At 33.2% G+C, this 20,961-nt stretch overlaps 7 protein-coding genes across 7 annotated transcripts; 3 read left to right on the top strand and 4 right to left on the bottom strand.

The window, feature by feature from the left end:
* Window positions 1–909: 909 nt before the first annotated feature.
* On the bottom strand, window positions 910–2,647 carry RO3G_01405 (uncharacterized protein; the record flags this gene model as incomplete). Its single annotated transcript, XM_067655996.1, has 3 exons — window positions 910–1,318; window positions 1,641–2,013; window positions 2,083–2,647. The coding sequence occupies 3 exons, from the start codon at window positions 2,645–2,647 to the stop codon at window positions 910–912; spliced, it is 1,347 nt and encodes a 448-aa protein (XP_067512097.1).
* Window positions 2,648–6,912: 4,265 nt separating this feature from the next.
* Window positions 6,913–8,036, bottom strand: RO3G_01404 (uncharacterized protein; the record flags this gene model as incomplete). Its single annotated transcript, XM_067655995.1, has 3 exons — window positions 6,913–7,199; window positions 7,246–7,383; window positions 7,436–8,036. 3 exons carry the CDS (start codon window positions 8,034–8,036, stop codon window positions 6,913–6,915), a joined length of 1,026 nt encoding a protein of 341 aa, XP_067512096.1.
* A 715-nt stretch (window positions 8,037–8,751) lies between these two features.
* RO3G_01403 (uncharacterized protein) lies at window positions 8,752–10,973 on the top strand (the record flags this gene model as incomplete). Its single annotated transcript, XM_067655994.1, has 7 exons — window positions 8,752–9,014; window positions 9,071–9,681; window positions 9,734–9,808; window positions 9,865–10,386; window positions 10,438–10,551; window positions 10,684–10,751; window positions 10,800–10,973. The coding sequence occupies 7 exons, from the start codon at window positions 8,752–8,754 to the stop codon at window positions 10,971–10,973; spliced, it is 1,827 nt and encodes a 608-aa protein (XP_067512095.1).
* A 1,493-nt stretch (window positions 10,974–12,466) lies between these two features.
* RO3G_01402 (uncharacterized protein) lies at window positions 12,467–13,478 on the bottom strand (the record flags this gene model as incomplete). Its single annotated transcript, XM_067655993.1, has 5 exons — window positions 12,467–12,616; window positions 12,663–12,897; window positions 12,948–12,994; window positions 13,044–13,205; window positions 13,266–13,478. The coding sequence occupies 5 exons, from the start codon at window positions 13,476–13,478 to the stop codon at window positions 12,467–12,469; spliced, it is 807 nt and encodes a 268-aa protein (XP_067512094.1).
* A 1,590-nt stretch (window positions 13,479–15,068) lies between these two features.
* RO3G_01401 (uncharacterized protein) lies at window positions 15,069–15,438 on the top strand (the record flags this gene model as incomplete). The annotated part of the gene is made up of 2 exons (XM_067655992.1): window positions 15,069–15,225; window positions 15,410–15,438. 2 exons carry the CDS (start codon window positions 15,069–15,071, stop codon window positions 15,436–15,438), a joined length of 186 nt encoding a protein of 61 aa, XP_067512093.1.
* Window positions 15,439–15,814: 376 nt separating this feature from the next.
* RO3G_01400 (uncharacterized protein) lies at window positions 15,815–18,242 on the bottom strand (the record flags this gene model as incomplete). The annotated part of the gene is made up of 9 exons (XM_067655991.1): window positions 15,815–15,877; window positions 16,110–16,125; window positions 16,179–16,389; window positions 16,443–16,566; window positions 16,615–17,204; window positions 17,465–17,550; window positions 17,610–17,794; window positions 17,847–18,032; window positions 18,117–18,242. 9 exons carry the CDS (start codon window positions 18,240–18,242, stop codon window positions 15,815–15,817), a joined length of 1,587 nt encoding a protein of 528 aa, XP_067512092.1.
* Window positions 18,243–18,828: 586 nt separating this feature from the next.
* On the top strand, window positions 18,829–19,802 carry RO3G_01399 (uncharacterized protein; the record flags this gene model as incomplete). The annotated part of the gene is made up of 3 exons (XM_067655990.1): window positions 18,829–18,929; window positions 18,981–19,057; window positions 19,114–19,802. 3 exons carry the CDS (start codon window positions 18,829–18,831, stop codon window positions 19,800–19,802), a joined length of 867 nt encoding a protein of 288 aa, XP_067512091.1.
* Window positions 19,803–20,961: the final 1,159 nt, after the last annotated feature.

Genomic DNA, 20,961 nt, shown 5'->3' with positions numbered 1-20,961 from the left:
CATCTTTTTGCAAAAAAAAAAAAAAAAAAAAAAAAAAAAAAAAAAAAAGTAAAACATATCCAAGGACTCATCAATTACTTTCACATATTTAAAAAAAAAAGTAAGATAGCACTTCACTGACATCAACTGTATATATAATCAGTATGCTTGGATAATGTGTTACCTTACTCATCTATATTGAAAGCATAAGCAAATTCATGAAAAGGCTGTAATACTTTTTGAATCAAAGGTTTGCAAGTTGTGTTTTTGAAGATTAGAAATGAAACTCATATAGCACTGTCTTATGAGAAAGAAGAGAACACAGTAGTAATCTAAGAGATTAATGACTGACGACTAATCAATTCAGGTTATCTATCCTGTTTTATTGTAAGACGCTTTACGCAATAAAAAACAATTTGTTTATATAAATAAGGTTCGATGTACATTTTTATATCATTAATATAACATACTTGTAGATGCAAACAAAAATGATCTGCTGTCTATTTAATTATACGTACTTGTACACACTAAGCGTGTATAACTACAATTTCCTATAGTGTATTCATCTTGTAAAAAACAAATATGAAGATTTTTCACTATAGCGAGTTTCTACTTAAGAAAAAAAGCAGCAAGGATAGCATCTTGAAGGACTTTATAGATAAAGAAATAAATAGAAAAGATACAACCTTTTACCGAACATAGTACGTTCTATTCAATGTATTTTATCAAACTGTCATCTTATTCCAATACCTTTGTCTCAAGTTCTTTCTGACGATAAAAGTAAGAAATAATAAAACTATGCATAATACTCGTTTTAAGTATTCATTTTTATTCTTTATTTTTGTAAAAGTAATATTAATATAATATAGCAATCAAGCAAATAGATAGAAATAGTTGTACTATAAACATTATAAATTTATGCCTAATATGTTATTCCCATTTTGCCTTCTTTAATTGCTTTATAAGAATAGGATATGTAGTTTCATGGTTATTATGTCCCCAAATGGTATCCATGTGCTCGTATCCATCGATACGCTCAACGTGAACCAAGTCTAAGGTTGGGAATAATGTAGTATTGTTATTATCTAAGCAAGTTGCCTCTGTATTGGATTTCTCTTTTGCCAATTGTGACTGAGATAAACCATGGTTTTCATACCCAGCAAATGTCTTGACAAATCGTTCACCATTCACCAAATAATCAGCTGTGCCATAAAAAACAACAAGAGGCACCTTGCTTGGTGCTTTATAGTTACTGTGATTCCTATTTGCAACGTATAAACATACGCCTGTTCTTCCCCATCCAGCTATCCAATCAGCAATGAGACGTGCACTGACAGGTCTTGGGGTAAATTGAAAATATTTAATTTTTCTTCTACGTATCCAATGAGAGTCCCACCAAGTGAATAAATACGAAAATACGCTATAAGCCAAGAAGCAAAATAATTTAGGATGCATTATTGCTTGAATAACAGTCATGATTGGTAAGAATGATGCAGTGCCTACAGTTATCATATTCAATACAAAATCGAGATCTTAGCATATTTTTTGATTACCGAATAATAAGGAATATAACCAATCATTCAACTTTATCAACAAACAAAGAGGATAGGAACTAAAGATGAAATAAGTAACCATTACATCATCATTTCAAACTACTTTACTCAACCAAGTTTCCGGAAAAGATAGCGGGTGCCAACGCAACAAAACAACTCAATTTATCCGCAATATCTGGACAAAGAGATAGCCCAATAAAAGCTTGAGCATTTCCTTGTGAGTGACCAATGTAGGCTACCTTTGAGTAACCTGAGCATTTTCTAACATGATCAATCATTGCAGTGAAATCGAAAACACCAAGTTCTTTTAATCCCCAATTCCAATACTCTGGATCTTGATGGGATAATGAAATGTGATCATATCCTGCAATAGCTCTGTTATTTCCAACCCAGACATCATAGCCTTCATCAGCTAATGTAAAAGTCAAAGACTTTTCTTCATTTAATACGAATGCGCCAGAGCATTGAAATAAGCCGTGTCCTATTAAAACTGGTTTCTTGCCTACTATAACATCAATAAATCAATATCGTTACTACGTGTCTAATTTACCTCTTGGATTTGATCCTTTTTTATATATTCTATACATAATGATGATATAACCATCTTCAGTGATCACCTCATGTCTTTCACTCTCATATCCCCACTTATTTGCATAATATGTTTCATCTTTTGTTATTACTTCATCAGGTATTATGTCTTCAAATATGTCTTGAGGTCGTTTTGTTCTAAAGTAAAGTAGATCGAGTATTTGTGATTTGGTTGTATGATAGATTGCGAACAATACTAAAATAACCAAAATAGGTAAGGATAATAGTGTTGATAGGATCGCTCTGATATCAATAATCAGTCTTTCAATCAAGGACCGTTCGATCCTCTTTATTTTCTTCTTTCTTTCAGTAGATTCAGACTTGGGTGGTAATAATTCAATAAATTCATCTAGAGTCGACTTTTTATCTTCTTCATTATCGTCTTCAATACTGCTATTTAAACCACTATCATACGATAAAGAGCGTTGGTGTTCTTTTTCTTCTTCAGTAAAAACATTATATATGTTATTATTTTCTAATGTAGGCTGTCCTACTTCTTTTGATAAAGAAATATCGGGTGGCATCATTGTCTTTTGAAAAAGCAAGAAGAAGAAGAAGAAGAAGAAAAAACAAACAAATAAAAAGTAAATAAAAAAAAGTAAATAAAATAAAGTTAGTAACAGCTTTTCATTGGTTGATTCGTTTTTATGCTTTGATTTGCATATGAAAAAAAAAAAAAAAAAAAAATAAAAAAAAAAAAAACTGGCTTAGTTACCAAAAATAAGTTAGCGTGCCTTTCTTTAAATACATATCTTTTTTTTGCCTTGATCCCAAAGCTTGATTTTTTAACCTTCTATTACTTTTTTTTATAACGATCTGGTCCAGGCGGACAGATATAATTGAATCACGCACCCAATAATGCTTTTATTAAATAAAATATCTTTTTAAATTTGGAAATATTTTTATGGGCTTTTCAAAAAATTGAAAGGAGAATAGAGAATGCCTCTTACCAAATTCCATTTTCTTCATCTCAAGATCATTGTTTAACACTCAGAAAGTCTTTTCTTTAAATATTTAAGTAGGGCACCTATCAGAAGCAACCGTCTCCAAAATAATGAGAAATATTAAAAGTTAGTGCTAAAAAATTCATTAAGATAAGGTATTTATTTAATATAATAGGCTCAATTGAGTGCGCGATGTATGTACATCTGTCTGCTAGAACCAGATCGATTTTAAAAAGGTAACAGGAATATAAAAAGCCCCTTTAGGATCAAGGGTAAAAAATACGTCAGGAAGAGAGCGGATGATGCCACAGATGTTTAACTTATATCATCGTTATAAAGAGAATGGTCATTTTGATTAAGGCGAGGAGGCAAAAAGTGATGTAGTCCGCTATTCATTATCCAGTTGAGGTTATAAAAGAAGCGGGCAGCTGCATACTTGAATGGTGCATGGATGCATTTCAATACGTAGTATACAAGTAAAAATGGAGATCATAGGTAATCTGATCAAATTTAACTTTGCTAGAACGATTTAGCTTAGGATCCTTTATAATAGAACCATCAAGAGGATTAAATTCTTCAAGAACTGAGATTCCAAACCGCAGAACGCGTTCCTAAAGTCTGGGTGCATATGGGTTGTGGACTAATGACGCTACAATGTTACGGTCAGAATGATGTATGTCATGGATTTAGGTGTTAATGATCGATTCATACAAACGGCATTGTAGCTGTACAAGAGACATTCGAGCCTTGATCGACACGTAGACGTATTGGAAACCTTGATTAGTATATGGCGGCTGTAACAAGCAAGAGGCAGACTCTTGTTTTTGGATGGATCGTTTCTGACGAGTAGTAAACATAAATTGCTTAATCCTTGCATAGTATTCAGTCCCCCTATAATAAGTAGTAGTTTGTGAATTAATGATGGTTTCAGAATCCTAATGAATATCCAAAGGATAAAGTTCAATATTGTTGCTGAAAGTCCGTGTCTGCGGGTTTTGCAGTGCGTTCGGTAGAGCTAACTGCTACTGTAGCTTTTTATATCTTCTATCACTTGCAAAAGCTCTTTTTGAAGATGAGATATTGTTTTTGTAAGACTTGAATAATTAGGAATTCATTTGCATGAAAGTGGAGATATATTTGAATACTCTCGACTTTTGAGAGATCATAGGAAAACCAGATTATGTATCTTTAGAAAATATTTATTTAATTTTGTGTATTAGAGGCCAAGTTGAATGAGATAGTATTATCATATATAACCTGTTTAAGACTTTTGGCATTCATCATCTCAGGATTCTTCTTGTACTTTCTAAGAAAAATAAAACACGTTTAATAATCCAAAGGCAGCATTGCTATAAGCTTCTTGTAATTTTAGGCTATTGTTATCAGATAAACCAATTACTCCTTGTTTTTCATTGAGATTGTTAGAAAAATAACTTTTCTAACAGTGTAAGATATTTATTTATATTTAAAACAAAAGATATACTTGTATAATCCATCTTGATCAAGGCCTAAATAATCAGAAAGATAGTTATATTCTAACAAACAACAGTATAAATGAGAGCTGGGTCAGAAAAGGGTTCATATATAAAACATTATTTCAAAGGAATGCTTTGATTATATTCCCACAATCTAGAAAATATGGCCATAAATCACACATTCCTATTTGACAATAACGATGATGGTAGATATAGTTGTGGCCCATTGTTCCCCCCCCGCTCACTTGGAATCCTCAGTAATTTCAACTTAAATGGATAATTTAATCAAATCTCGAATAAGCAGCATGAATCGATCAATGATGTTCCATGTGTAATTATACACAATAGCTAATAATAAATTATAGAGTAATTAGCGATAAATGAAAATGAGCGTGTCGAAACAATAGCTTTGAAGCGCATGGGAAATGACAGCCTTAGAGTTCGCTGTAAGGTTCTTTATAACTTACAAACAGATGCACTTTGTAGATAATTTTGTTAGCGAAATGTTAAAAAACCCTTCATGGGATTAAAGATAAAAAAGGTATGTGCCTACGTAAAGGTATACCAACTTATTTATGGTAACCCAACCCATTTTTTTTTCAAAATGAGCAAACTGAGAGCGGAACGATTGTATGTTAATGGTATAGAGCTTTGAATCAGAACTGCTTAAAAATATTATACACGTTGAAACTGATATTTTTGTTATAAAAGCACGTTTAGTTGGCAAATCATATAATAAATATACAAAATATGACATTATACTATTAATGTAATTTCCCTTCTTTATGGTCTCTCATATCTCATGTTTTATATTTATTAAAGTAAAATAAGCAGTTACAGCCGGCTATAAAATATTTTGAATAAATCTCATAATTGTATACATAACTGTTTCTCCTTTTCTCTTGCAGAAAAAAAAAGGGAGCGGGGGAGATTAGGTGTCAATATAACCTTATAAATAAAAGAAAAGGGATATCAAAAAGTGAAGCAAGAGTTAAAACTATCCAATATATAAAAGTTCCCAAGACATCCTTATGTTTATTGTTTGTTTTGAAAATTTTTCAGGATCATAAATTGAATGATGTGATATGATACAATATTTAAATCAAGACGTCTGCACATTCATAATTACTTATCAAAAGTCTTTCTCTCTTTATTGGTTTATGCTCCCTCCGGCCTAATAATTTTTTTTCTATCATAATGTCTATGGCTACAGATTGAAATGCTGTCAATGTTACAAATGAAGTTATTTTTAGTTAGTGTCAATGTGTATCATACATGACAAATTCCTTGCTTGTCAGTCTAAAAGTCTTAAATAAGTGTCATGGACCTTATTTAATTTTGCTCCATTTCAAACTGATCGAATAAAAAAATTAAAGAAAATCCTGCAGAAAGAAAGATAATGGTTAGCCCATGGTTGAAAGCAAACCATCCTATTTGTCCCAAACAATAAACGAACAAATAAGCAATGTAAAGAAAAGAAGTAGGTTGAAATGTTCATTTATGTTGTTATTCTTTGATGATAAAAGCTCAAGCAGTATGGTAACTCAAGAATATTCCTCGCTTATCATCTACTCATATCACTGTCCACTTCAATACTATTTTCTATATTATTTTCTAAATCGAGGATCAAACCATCATCTGTAATAGGTAATTTTTCTTGCTATCAATTCACTCCTTATTAAGTATTTTGCCTAATTTGAATAGATAGCGTTGTAGAATGGTAATTGATTGTAGTTGACATTAATAAATATAAGTCTTAATACAAGGTCATAATTAAAATAAAATATAAGTTTATGTAAAGAAGATCATACAATCAATTCCAATTAAACATATTCTTTTAGAATATGTATTGTATTCATCAGAGTTCTTTGATAAGAAGAGATATCCACTAATATAACAAAATCCAATCCATTGTCAGGAATATTGCTCATCTTTCACGTAATTGAAATATCGCGTAAAATAACGTTATTCAAATCAGTGAGGAATTCCCAGAATAAAAAGATAATCTATGACAGACATATAAAAGAACAAACGAAAAGTTTTCATGATCATAATTAGAGATGACACTTGCTAAAGTACCTGAAGATTAGAAGAACGTTTACAATAGAAGATATCAAGTCACTCACTCAATAAGATATAAATGTCTGTTTTCTATGAGAACAATTTTTACTTTAAACTTAAACTGAAATAAAGATCAGTCTCAAAAAGTATCCAAACTGTTCTTTTATCTTTGTTTCCACCATTTCTTTTATTACCTTAACCATTCTACAACAGATAGTACAGTTGCATACACGTTAAAGGTATCTGACAAGCTCCTATGTCAATGATTTCTTATATATAAAAATGCTTCACATTCAAGATTTATTAAAAATATTAAGCATCATCTATCAGAGCGGATGCCTTGACGGCTATTTTTCCATGACTGTCCACAATCCAAACATCATACGATGGATTCAATCCTTGATCAATCTTCCACCGTCCACAGACCGTGACGGGCTCATCCACAGGTAAAGGATTAAGACATCGATAGTCAATCGATTTGATTTGACGATTTCTTATTCTCTTTTCACATGCTGTTTGATCAAAGTCTCTTGTAGCCAAGTGATGATCTAGCTGATTGACCATAAATATCAAAGACAGTGGACCATGTGTCAAACAGCCTATATAAAAGCGTGTTATGCTTTATTCCTATGTAGACCTTTGTACCTTTTTGTTTTTCAACCTCTGTTGCATATACATGATCATAATGAATCAAATGAGCATTAAATGTAATAGCAGAGAAACGGAACAAGGTGACAGGCGTGGGTTTTATACTATATGTGAATTCAGGATTACTCAAGATATCTACATCCACAAAGATCAGTTTTATTTTGCTTTCATTTCATTTTCTCTTTACCGTGTGAACAAGATTTGTTTTCTGTGATATTTGCAACTTCTCTTTCTCTCATTTGATAATGATCTGTATAGATACAGCATCGAGATTCAGATAGAGCCAATCCATGTTGGTTATGAATCGTACGGTTCACCCAAACAAAGACCGAGTCATCTTTGAATTGAACATCACGAAGCGAGGCTTCCATTGTGATTTTGTCACCGACACGTAAAGGATTCTTAACCACCCAATCGACTTGGCCTCCTGCCCAGATACGATGTGTATAGTTGCCAGGTGGGCTCCAATCTTTATGATAGCCTTCTCGGGCTAATTCTTTCTCGGGTACACGTACAGGAAAAAAAACAAGGTGCCACCCAAGAGGAATCGCGGTGCCCTCCTGGGGAAGTTGATCGTAATTAAACTTTGGATGGTCCAATGTGTTTCCGAGCAGATTGATCTGTGAGGCAGTAATGGTGTCAGTGGCGACTCGTTTTTTTTTGAACAAGTTTTGCTTCCAGGATTTTAATTGCTCAGAGTAAGGAGTGGATGAATAGAGTCGGATGATACCAAGTTTTGTGCTACCATTTTTGAATGGTAATTGGCTCAACTTGTTTAAATAATGCATGATGGATCAAATGAAAAAAGAAGAAAAGCAGGATGTTTACAAAGAAAAGTCGACAAGTAAAATATTTTATTATGTCGTATTTACGTAATATTCTGGTTTATGCAGGACCCTTGATAGATAAAACCTCACAAGCCGGTCAAATAAAATTATAGAATTTGCAAAAAAGCACACATACATACCCTTGTCTAAGTGACAATCCTACGCGTGATAAGGAGACCTGAGAAATATTTTACAACGAAATGAATGGATTAACCTATATTCCTTTGGGTTTACATAGTAGCAGGCGAAAAATGAAATGAGCTTTTTTTTATTAAGCAAGTATACATGAACATTCAAACCTTATTTTATAAAATTAAAGCAAATAAGTAAAAAGCAAATTTTTATAAGGAAAGGTTATTTGCTTAATAATACCACACTCTTGTTTTATTAATTTAAAGTAAAGCTTATGATAAGGAGAGAAAGAGAGAGAGAGATTGTAATAAAAATTAATTAATATGAATAGCGCATGCGCGCTACTGAAAAGTAAACGTCTAAAAATGGAAAGAAAGCGGTGTTTTATTAATGAAATAACGATGAAAAACAGGACTCCTCAATTCCTCTTTTCGTTTCAATGTCTCTACTTACTGATCCTTTATATTTAATTCACATTAGTCGAATAAAATTATTACGAGTGGATGAAAGGGGAGAAAGGGTGATTAGTTTCTCACCCACTGTCATGTCAGATGACTATGTTCGTTTAGCAGCACCTGTTTATCCCGAAATGCAATATTGCTATTCACCTATCCATGAGAGTCATTTAAGTGATAGTAGATTGACGACGAGTCCTCATACAACTAAAAGAACATATCGACATAGAAAGACACAACAAAAGCAACAATTTCCATCTATCGCAGTACCACCTAATGTTCGACCTAAAAGGCGTGAATCATCAACAACAGAGAGCGAAGAAGAAGAATTGATGGATTCAGAACCCAAAGAGTACATTTTCTAATGGTTTATAACAACGCATTTTAATTTTAATTTTTTAATATTAGAAAAGCAGAAGAAGAAGTAGTAATAGTAGAAAAAGGAGAGGTCATGTTGAACACGACCCATCTTAATCCAACTGAAGAAACTTTGCTTAATCCTTCTGTTGATTCTGCCATTGATCCTTCACCACGTTCTTCTATTGATGAAGAAGAAGCTAGCATATTTCCATTCCCTACTAGTAGCAGCAACACCAACGATACCAAAGAACGACAAGAATTACCACCTCCGTTGACTGCATCTATTGCCAATGAGCATCCATTGGACTATACCAAAAAACCCACAAGACCCATACAACAAAAGTCGGCTTTATCCGCCATGATTGCCGAAAAGGCTACAGCAGCAGAAAACCCATTTGCAGAATACTCGTATGTATCTGGAAAAGGAGAAAGCAAACCGATTACACTTTGTGTATATTTACCTCACTCCCATCAACCTTATGAACCTGTACGATTGATTGTGAGACCAGATGCATTAATTGATGATGTGATTGGGTATATCCTGTATGATTACGTAGAACACAAACGAGGACCTGAGTTGGATGTAGAAAGTTTGGATTTAGCAGAGTGGGTCTTGTTGATTGCTGAAGATGACGGAGAAATTGAAGAAGATTTACCTGGTAATCTATGATTTATCGAGAAAATGAAAGACATGCTTATAATTATAAAAAGCGGTGGATAGGGCAAGAAGGATTGATTGGGTTTCATTTGACCAATTTGCCTTATGTAGAGCTACACCCTCTCAAGGTAAACAGAATAATATTCTTAGTATGTGCGTGTATATTGAGTATAGATGTAAATAGTAAAACAAAATGATATTACTCGAGCCAAAATGGGTAAATCCAAGCCAGACATTGAAGCATTAAGAAAGAAGAAGGAGGCCTCTGAGCCTGCCCTACCTGATCTTACGATACCCCAACAACCTCAACCTGCAGAACAGCATGAGGATGCAGTGACAGGTCATTTATTACATCATCAGCAACCACAAGAACCCGATCCATCCACTGTTGCAGTCCCTGTGCCTTCCACTAAGGCTACCTTGACCAAGGCCACCATGCCCATGACTCCTCTCAAATATTTCCGTTTGAAATTGATGACGAATGAAGAAGTATCTGCGACAACGGCAATTCCTGTGTATGCAGAAATGTTTATTGGTGATGTACTCGAATTGGTCTCAAGAAAGCGAAAGTTGGATCCAAATGAATATATGCTGACTATAGCAGATACCAATGTGATTGTACCTAATGATACGACGGTAGAAAGTATGAAGGAGATTACTGATTTGACATTGGTAAAGAAGGAAAGGACGTTGACTATACCAAGCTGTAAGTGCTAGATAGATACACATAAAGTGAAAGAAAACTAATTATAAATAGCAAACCATATCTGGAGATCACCTATGAAGCGTAAAAAGGAAGAAGTGAATCATCCAATGTATTTCTCAACAACAGATAAAAGTCAGAGACCAACAACAACAAACACAAATGATGGTTTGCTCTCGCAATACAAGGTACATATTATAAATTGAAATAATGATAGCATCCATCAACTCTTTTTGGCGTAGAAATATTCTGTGAGTAGAAAGATGCCAATGTTTGTGAGTAAAAAATTGTATATATTAGCCATTGATGGAGATTATATTCATTTAATGCCACCTGAACATAAAGGCATGTTTGATTCTGTAAAGACCGTAAGTTGTCGCATTATTTATTGTATGCTTTTTTAACACGGTGTATAGACTTCATTTCATGCGAGTGCCATTCGAAGCTGTAAACAAAGTAAAAAAGTACCTACAAATTTTAAAGTGATTGTGCTTAAAGAAAGAGATTATAAAACATACGACCTTGAAGCAGAAAGTTCAAAAGAAGCCTGTAAGTTGAGAATTGTTGTTTATAATGTCCAACTAAAATGAATATGTGTTTAGATGAAATTTGTGCTCGTATTAGGTTCTTAATGCAAGTAACTAAAGGAGCCTGATTTTATTTATTATGGGTGGTACACAATACACATTAATAAAAAAAATCTTTTTTTTTTCTTTCCTTTTCTTTTCTAATTAGAAATGAAAAGAATCTCTTCTTTATTAAGTAAATCTTCAACTGAACGAGATTCTATAGAAAAAGGTATAAAAAGTACTTTAAATGATAATAGAGAATTAAAAAGGAACAGTGAATAAGAATACAATTATACCCGGTCTTATTCTTGGACCAAGAAGTTCAGGAAAGACAACGTTTCTTTATAAATCTTATTTTAAATATAGCACAGATCAAGTAAAACAATACAAAATGGAATAGAGTTGCATATTTATTTATACATCTTAGACTGATACCCATTTTGATGTGATACCAACACCTACTTATAATGTAGAAACGATACCATTTTATTATTATTCATTTAAATTATGGGACTTTGCTGGTAAGCGAGTGCAAATGAAGATTATGGTTAAATAAAATGACCTGGACTGTATAGAAATGAGTGCTAGTTTAAATCACATAAAGGATACTAGACTTATTATCTATCTTTTGGATTCTGTTGAACTAAAAAAGGAAACTGTGTCTAATAAATGCAGAGAAAATATGATTTGGTTATTAGAGAACTATTCAGAGCAATTACAAAATACGATGATGATCACAATAGCTAATAAGCAACAAGAATTAGATGCAGTGGACATTCAAGACATAGCCAGTGTGTGGACAAAGGACAGATTGTTGATGGATTTATTAAAGGGACACGACTGGCGACTGTTTTCTTGTAATGCAGTGAGTGGAGATGGTATTGACAGCATATTTCATTATATTACATCTAAACTCAACCAACGTCAAGATTCTACTTGTGTCACTAATCTGTCCATATTTGATCCAGTGAAGCCTTGGGAGGATTTACCAAATGCGTTTCATTTAAGTGATCAAGAATTCAAAGATTGGTTTTATCGCGGCAAAAGATTTGCTTCATTTGACTATTGGTGTTTAATAAGAATCATTTATTTAACTTTGATAGACAGCAATAATAAGAAAAAGATGGTTATGCTTTATGATTATTTACAAGCTTATTGTAGTGAAGAAGAGGGTACAGTGGATCAAATTAAATATTCTGAAACTCAAACATTATTTTGGATTCAAATGGTCTCATTTGGTTTATTACAACTACCTTTAATAGAGGATAGTTTTGATAAATTCTTGGCGAGAACACAACTCAAGACAGATTGCTGGAAAGAACATTACAGTCAACGTTTATTCTTTTCAGATAGAGCAGCTAAAGAGTTTTTACCTCCCGATAAAAAGCCTTTACCGAATGCATTTAAACCTTCTTCTTTAGCCTTAAAAGGAAGTGGCCTAAGAATTGATTATCAAATTTTATAATAAAAAAAAAAATAACAATAATAATAATAATAATAATAATAGTTGTACATTAATCATTTAATCGAATCACCATCACACTTAAATTATCTGTACTAAAATTGGCAAGTGCATGATCTAATAACTTTTGACTGGCTACTTGAGGGTCTTGTATATCTTTAATCAGGTCAACTGCATCTTGATCTTCACAAACATCCCACAGCTATAGAACATGTTATTATGATACATGTAATAAACTATGTGCTTACCCCATCACAAGCTAGAATTAAAAATTCATCAGAAGGTCCAAGTTCTGTTTCAGTCGTGAAAGGATTACCAACAACAAACTCCTTCATCACACTGTCACCTAAAGATCGTGTTACAGCCAATACTCCATTAACTCGATTGTTCATCATGAATCCACCTAAATCCATAATGCGTTTTGCTTCTTGAGAATCCGATCCTTTGTGATCATAAGAAAGTCGAACTGCTTTATTTTGGCGACTAATCCCAAGAAAGATGAGTTTAATATTAATGTTATTACAACAAATTACCATAATACAGCACGCGCATCACCTACATTTCCAGTATATAGAATACGCTAAATGAAATAATTAATATTATCAATTAAATATCATTGTTCGTTTTACCTTATTATTCTCTGTTACTTTAACAAAAGCAACAATAGCTGTACACCCAGAAAACTTTCCTTCATGTTCATTCACTTGATTGTCTACTGTTAAGAATGCTTTATTTAAAATTTCCGGGATAGTTTCTTCTGGTTTGCTTTGTTGAATAACCTGAGCCAATACCTATTAAATACATGATATTTTATAAATAAAGTTGACAAGGTATGCATCGTCACTCGTTACTTTATCAAAGTTATTTCCACACCATTCAGCTGTTGCTTTTCCGGCATGTCCGTCAAAAATAGCAAAGAATCCTTGTCGTGGTACACCCATGTAATTAAATACAAAAGTATGAGCATCTTCCATCGTTCTACGACATCGTTTATTTCGATCTTCAGAAACACCTAATATAAATCCAGGTGCTTGTAAGACTTGTTTTGTATTAGTGGAATTCATTATTATTTTTTTTTTTTTCTTTTTTGTAAAATATGTATAGAAAAAAAAAAGAGAGAGAGAGAGAAAAAAAGAAAAGAAAAATGCCACACTCACCCACTCACTCACTCTCTCCCTTTTTTTTGTTTTGTAAAATTTCCCTTTTTTTTTTTTATTGTTCCAACATTTTTCAATGATTCGCTCAATTTTGAAATAATTTCAACTTTCTATATTTGGATTATAATTAACTTTTTGTACGCATTCAGCGATCCTAATCCATTCTCCTTTTTTACCTATAGTACGTTCAACGCCTAATTTCATTATTATTTCCTTAGTAAAAAAAAAGGAGGAGGAGGGGGTTAAAAATATGATAGTCAATATATGCATCACCAACTAATCCCTTTCTATTTATTGAGTATTTATACAATTTAGTAATGAACTTGTATATCTTATTTGTTCAATGCATCTTTCAATTCATGTTAGTTTCATCATTTTCGGATATAGCATCAAAAATAGCAATGTTTTCACGCTATTGGCTGTAGGACGGATTAATTTGATGGCCCTCCTCAATAAACAGAGTTGTACTATGCAATGTTGAGCTAAATGAACGAATACGCGACATTTTTTTTTTAAAAAAAAAGATGAATTATTTATCACTCATTATGTTCATCTCAGCATGCGCCTGAGTTTTTTTCTTTTCTTTTGTACTGTTATATTAATAATAAAAGATAATGAAGAATGTATAAAATTGCTTATTTTTATCAATTACTAAATTACATACTGTCAGAAAATCTGTTTCAGACGCGTTTTTATAAGAGCGGATTGAAAAATTGTACAAAATCACTAAAAAGACCAAGTGAACTGTTAAAGTCTTCTTTTACAACAATAATCTAAAGAGGTATTCCAGCCATTATTTATCATATTAAAGTGGGCTAAAGATCAAAAACAATAAGAAAAAAAAATGAGGATTGTACAAGCAGCCAAACTTTCTTTGAAGCAAACCCAATCATCAATCGATTGCAAAATATGAGAAATAACCACATGTTATCTTCCTTTTCTGGTATATGTCAAATGTATAGCAACACTTTTGAAGCCATCTACCTGCCTAATTTATAAAGTATTGAATAGCGTAGCAGCACAAAATAACAACCAGAACGAAAGCATACTGAATCTGAAGGAACCATTTCTCTACAAAACCCTGCTAGTGTCGAAAAGGAGTACGGTTACGACAGCAATCAATTAAGTTTCATACTTGTTGCTTCAAACAATTAGCAAGATCATTTTCAAAGTATGAAGGTTCGCAGGCCGTTATCATTTTTTGCCTGAGATACTGTAGCTTCTCTCATGTTGTTTTGAAGATGACCTAGGATCCATTGCTACACTGCTCTTGAAAATATCAATTTCATGACAGAAACAACTCCTGGGCCAATTGCAAATGCCATCACCTGTATTCTGACTGCTTAATCAGTAAATTGTAGTAATACTTCCAGTCAAGCAAGAACCATAATCGGACGGTCTTTGTAGAATTTGTGTTTCCTGTGCTCAGACACTTTACGACACAGTTCAATTCTTGGTTGCTTACTTGGTTTCAAAAGTTTATAGGGTCGCAAAAGAATGTCTGCAGATGAATTTAGTAAGGCTAATGAGAGTGGAAGCCTTTTTACTGAGTTTTCTAGCGTCATCAGAGATAAAGACGCGTTTATTTTCTTGAAAGAAGCCATTTGGTTTGTTTTTGAATGCAGTGATCCTTTTGGCTACAGGATAAAGAATAGTAAAGAAGTACTCAGATATCCATGAATAGGATATGCCTTTTGTATTCAAATAACTGAAAAGTTGTTAATATATCATATAACAAATTGTTGAGTAAGGCATAAATTAAAAGTTGATTGGAACAGGAATGGTGCGCTGTATAAACCGTTTGATTTTTAAACTGTATAGCGAACATATTTATTTAGTTATTACTGTATTTTCAAAGGTGGATTGAATCAAAGCAACTTGAATTAGTGCGCTGATGTTTAGAAGGTCTTCTGTTCTTGCTTTGCACGTTGGCATTTCCGTCACTGAGCATTCCCGTCCTTTTATGTTTTAAATAACTTCTTCTTTCTTTCACATAATCATTATTACAAACAAGATAATGAAAATAAATGTACCAAGATAAGAGGAAATCACGTCGTTTTGTTCACTATACATTAATCGGAAAAAAAAAAGCTGTGAATTCATATGTATTGCAATTTAGTCAATAACAGAGCTATATAAACAAACTTTGCAACTTGTTCAATTTCATCAAGATACCTTTTCTTATTCTATTTTTCTTGAGGTAGTGTGTCTATCTTTAATTTGTCCATCTCATAAAGTGAGTTTTATGGCCTGATCTTTGGCTTTTTAGCCACTCTGGTTACACAATCGTTTGTTTGTCCATATACCTGTAGCATCGTTAACGTTGCAGTTTGTTATGTCTTTCTTGTAACTTTACATTTCAATTGACTGAAAGAAAAACGGTTAAAATCATATGATGTGTAAGGATGACAGATGGACAATGAAAATATATCAGATTCAGAGATATAAAAATCAAAGTTTGCATAAAAAAGGACGCGTAAAATAGAGAAAGTTGAGCTTCTTTTTTACATGAATGTACTTTTATTACATCTTTTTTACTTTATCTTGTTCTAATCTAATAAAAAAAATGTTAATAATAAGCCATTATAATCTATTTATCGCACTCACTCTACTGCTTCATCTTCATCGTCACTTCGGGTATCTTCTGCGTTTTTGCCCTGCGAAACACGGATAATGACATTGACAATCATAACGAACCAATAAACCATAATTATATTGAGCGCTAAAAACAAAGAAATGTAGATCTTTTGCGTCAAAGGTGTAAAGTATTTTCCCTTTTCTGGTTCCCATTTCATATCAAGGTATTGACTTGGTTCAACTAATCAATCATTAGAACAATGAGTTACACCATAACCCATTAGTATTCATTACCTGCTGTAGCCCAAATGATGATAGAGAATAAAATGTGTCGAGTGATTGGCCAGGAAACGGCAAATAAAGCAAACACGAAATCACACAGTGTTGTATATCCCATGTATTTCAATATTTTGGCAAGCTTATCTATTTATTAATCACACCACATACACAATACAAGGGTACTTACCGAAAGAAAGACATCACATATATCCATACAACAAAGAACAGCATTTCCGATACGAGTGAAGTTAGTAGCATAACTCGACACAAGCAACGTGATTGTAATAAAATGATGGGTGACCATGGCTTCATAATCTTTTCTTCTCTTTTCGACATGAATGGTGTACATTTGTTGTATCCAAAAGGCCAACTGCAATAAATAATACATTTTCATCTGCTTGGTCATCATCAAGTGAGGATAATCAATCCAATAATGAGCCGTGTTCATCCAGTGGGGTGCATTATACATGATCCACATACCAATCAACCAAAAGATGATATAATAGCTAAACATCCAGCCTTGCTCTGCATATCTCTGTCTCTTTAGCCCGTTCATACCCCACCACTGACCGAGAGGAAGGAAAATGAATTTCATGGCTGAGGCACGTAAACAGGTCAATGTCACAGCCCAATAGCCCACATAATATACATCGTCATATCCTTTTCCGTACTGGTTATCGGATATTTCGTAAGATAAAAAGAGGCATTTTTTGGCAAAAGGAAGATGAAATAGATAATAAAGAGCAATAACTAGAGCTGTCAATAAACTGGTTACTTCTATTCATAAAGTCAGTTACAATCATAAGACGCTTTTATTTTTTTAATACCAAATTCAATTTCTAAAGCGCGTTCTCCAAAACTTTTTTGCTTTTTCTTTTGTATTGAAGGTTTCTTTTTTATTTGTTGTTGTTCCGTTAGTTTAATTGGCATAATAAAAACAGGAAAGAAAGAAAGAGAAAGAGGGAGAGAAAAACAAAAAGAAAAAAAAAAGTTTCTTTTTAAGAACAAAAAAGATCGGTCCTTTAATTATAGTACACCTTTTGTAGATGGAATATCATCTGTGCCAGTTCTACTCACAGCTTGTTTAATAGCTACAGCCAATGCTTTGAATGCTGATTCAGCCCTAATGAATAAAAATGAGAAATCATTTCCTTCTATTTTTTTTTTTTTCTATTTGTTTACTTGTGATGATCGTTTTGTCCCTTCAAAACATCAACATGAAGAGTAATACCAGCAGCACCAGCAAATGATTGCAAGACGTGAGGAATCATTTCTGTAGATAATTCACCAATTTTTTCACGCTTCAAGTCTAAATTAATATCAGCAAATGGACGTCCTGAGATATCAACCACAGCACGAGACAAGGCCTAATGAAACTTAGTCAAATGTATCACTGCTGCACACAAACAAATAACAAACCTCATCCAAAGGGCAATAGGCATTTCCAAAACGTTGAATTCCTTTAGGTACACCTAAGGCTTGTTTGAATGCCATACCCAAGGCAATACCTGTATCTTCTGCAGTATGATGATCATCAATGTAAAGGTCTCCTTGACAACTTAAATCCAATGACCAGCCACCATGTTTGGCTAATGCATGATACATCTATTATGTAAACAAGTTTCTTATTAGACATCCTTTTGGGTGACTTTTTTTTTCTTTTCCTTTTTCCCTAGATTCACAACTTACATGATCAAGGAATCCAATACCAGTGTTAATGTTGATCTTTTGATTCATCTTGTCATCAAGGTTAATGGCAACCTTAATATCTGTTTCATTTGTCTTTCTTGCCAACTCGGCCGTACGAGCTTCCATAATGTACGATTTAATAGAAAAAATAAAATAAAAAAAAGATTGCGTTTTTCTAATCTGTCAAAAGTTTAAAAAAGGGCTAAATGCGGAGTTATATTAGGCGTTGAGGTCCAATCATTGAAAGAAAAGATGTGTCATCCAAAGAAGGGGATATTTTCGGAATATCTGTTATATTATTGAATACAAATGAATGAAAAACATAAGCTTATGAACGTACAAGCAAAAAACAATGTCAAAGAAAATATCCATGTTAATGAAAAAGAAAGAGAGAGAGAGAGGTTGGGTAAAGAAAAAAAGAAGGGTTTTATAATAAAGAGTTTATTGCAGTGAATTGATTTTTTAAGCAAATAGAAAGAAAGAAAGAAAAATGATCTGTCATTGTTTGAAACTAAAAAGTCTTGCACTTTATTTTTTCAAGCAATTTCATTGGGCAAAAGTCAATTTCACACGAAGTAATGAAAAATCCACTGGGATGTAATTTACCCCGGATTGAGAATTTTGCTTACTTATACAAAAAAGTGGTCAAAAAGTATATAATGCATATATTTTCTTCTTTTTTTCTTCCTTTTTCATTTGTTATCAAAGAATAATGTCTGCTGCTGATAGGTTAAACAACATTAAAGGTCATTTATCTGCTTCTTATCCTCAAGGTTTATTAGCTGGTGAGGTTGCTATTATCACTGGTTCTGGGTAAGATGATGATTGTAAATCGTTTTCATTATTATTAACATACTTTTATAGCCAAGGTATTGGTAAAAGCTGTGCTGAAATCTTTGCTCGCGAAGGTGCTTTAGTGGTTGTAACAGATATTGACGCAGGTAAGAATAAAAAGTTTGCAAGTAAAAAAAGAAGATGAAAAATAACAATTTTCTAGCCAAATCTGATCAAGTGGCTGCTGATATTAATGCTGCTGGTGGCAAGGCAACATCTATTCCTGGTGATATCTTAGATCCCGCATTTCCTGAAAAATTAATTGAAGAAACAGTAAAGCAATTTGGCAAAATCAACCATATTGTCAATAACGCTGGTTTTACTTTTGATGGTATGCTTCACAAGATTACTGACAAGCAGTGGGACCTCATGTTGGCTGTTCACAACACGGCTCCCTTCAAGATCGTTCGTGCTGCCGCCAAATACCTTCGTCAAAAGGATGGTGCAAACAAGAGTATCGTCAACATCTCTTCCACCTCAGGTTTGCATGGTAATGTGGGACAAGCCAACTATGCGACGGCCAAGGCAGGTGTTGTTGGTTTGACAAAGACAATTGCCAAGGAGTGGGGTATGTTTGGTGTAAGATGCAATACAGTAGCCTTTGGTTGGGTTGATACACGTTTGACGCGTGCTAAGGAATCAGGCGCTTCTATTGAAGTCGAAGGACAAAAGGTTGTTTTGGGTATCCCAACCGGTAACAAGCAAAGCAAGGTGAACCCATTTGCTGATATTCCTTTGGGTCGTGCTGGTAACGCAGATGAAGTAGCTGGATCTGTATTGACTCTTTGTACTCCTTTGACAAGTTATGTTACTGGTCATACTCTTGAAGTCACTGGTGGTCGCGGTATCTAAAACAGGAATTGTAAATAAACTCGTTTCTCTTTTTTTAAACACATCATAATCATTATATGCCTTCATTCATCCAATAAAACAATATACTCAACGAGTAGATTGTCGTTTGTCTTTAAGACAGACGTAAGCAGAATTAAAGGAATCAAACTTGACATTAGTGTGACAAGCAAATAATTTCCCATTGATGAATGTTTATTATATAAGATTAAATACTATTAAACACAAATTTTCATTGACAGTAAAAAATGGGGTTTTTGTGGGCTCAAGGTATCTTTAACACACTTTAATCATCCAAGTCAGATCAAAACTGTTGGATGTAATTTTTCAGTGGATGTGATGATAATTCTGCATCGATTAATGCTTGTAACTCTTTGAAACTTGCAAAATGGAATGAACATCATAAAAAGACACGTACGCAAGTATGATAGATATGCTACTTGACTTTCGAAGAGAGTTGGCAAACATAGTAAGCGTTATATGTTTAATTAAATGTTTTACTTCTTTTGTATTTAAAACACGACTGTCAGACATTATTTTGTTCTCGTATGCTGTTCTTTCAAGACTAACATATGCCTTAAATATTACATTTTCTTTTATTTACATATCCTTTCAAACCATTGTTTCTAACAAGATTAAAAGAATCGATTCAGTGCTCATACCGTTACAATGATAAAAAATTTGTTCATTTTAGTGGCAACTGCGATAATTTCTTATTATAAAACTCTATTTCCCCAACCATTCAATCATTCTCATTTTTATCGAAAGCTCTCTCATTTATATAGGAAATACTGTATGAGCTCTTTGCTGTCTATGGCACGACCTTTGCATCTTATTCGCTTACTTTTTTTCGTCCTTGATCCCAAAGGATGTTTTTTTGATCCTCTTACACTTCTTTTTGATCCTCTTACACTCCTTTTTGATCTGACTTGGGCGATCAAGGTGTATTAAAGATACCGCGAGCTCACAAAATTCTTTTTATGTTTAATCGTTTGAGATATCTGCCTCTGGTTAATGACATAAAGCGCCCTCATATTTGAAAGGTGACGTTTAACAAGGAGGACTTTAAATCTTTTTCAACTCTTTGTATCCCTTTTCTCTTTCTTTTTTTTTTTTTTTCATATAGAATGTCACTAGAAGATGTACAAGTGATACTTCAAGA

This window comes from Rhizopus delemar, genomic scaffold, assembly GCF_000149305.1.
Source record: "Rhizopus delemar RA 99-880 supercont3.1 genomic scaffold, whole genome shotgun sequence".
Lineage (NCBI taxonomy): Eukaryota > Fungi > Mucoromycota > Mucoromycetes > Mucorales > Rhizopodaceae > Rhizopus > Rhizopus delemar.
Note: the sequence above shows the minus strand (reverse complement) of the source record. Positions and strands in the feature narration are given on the sequence as shown.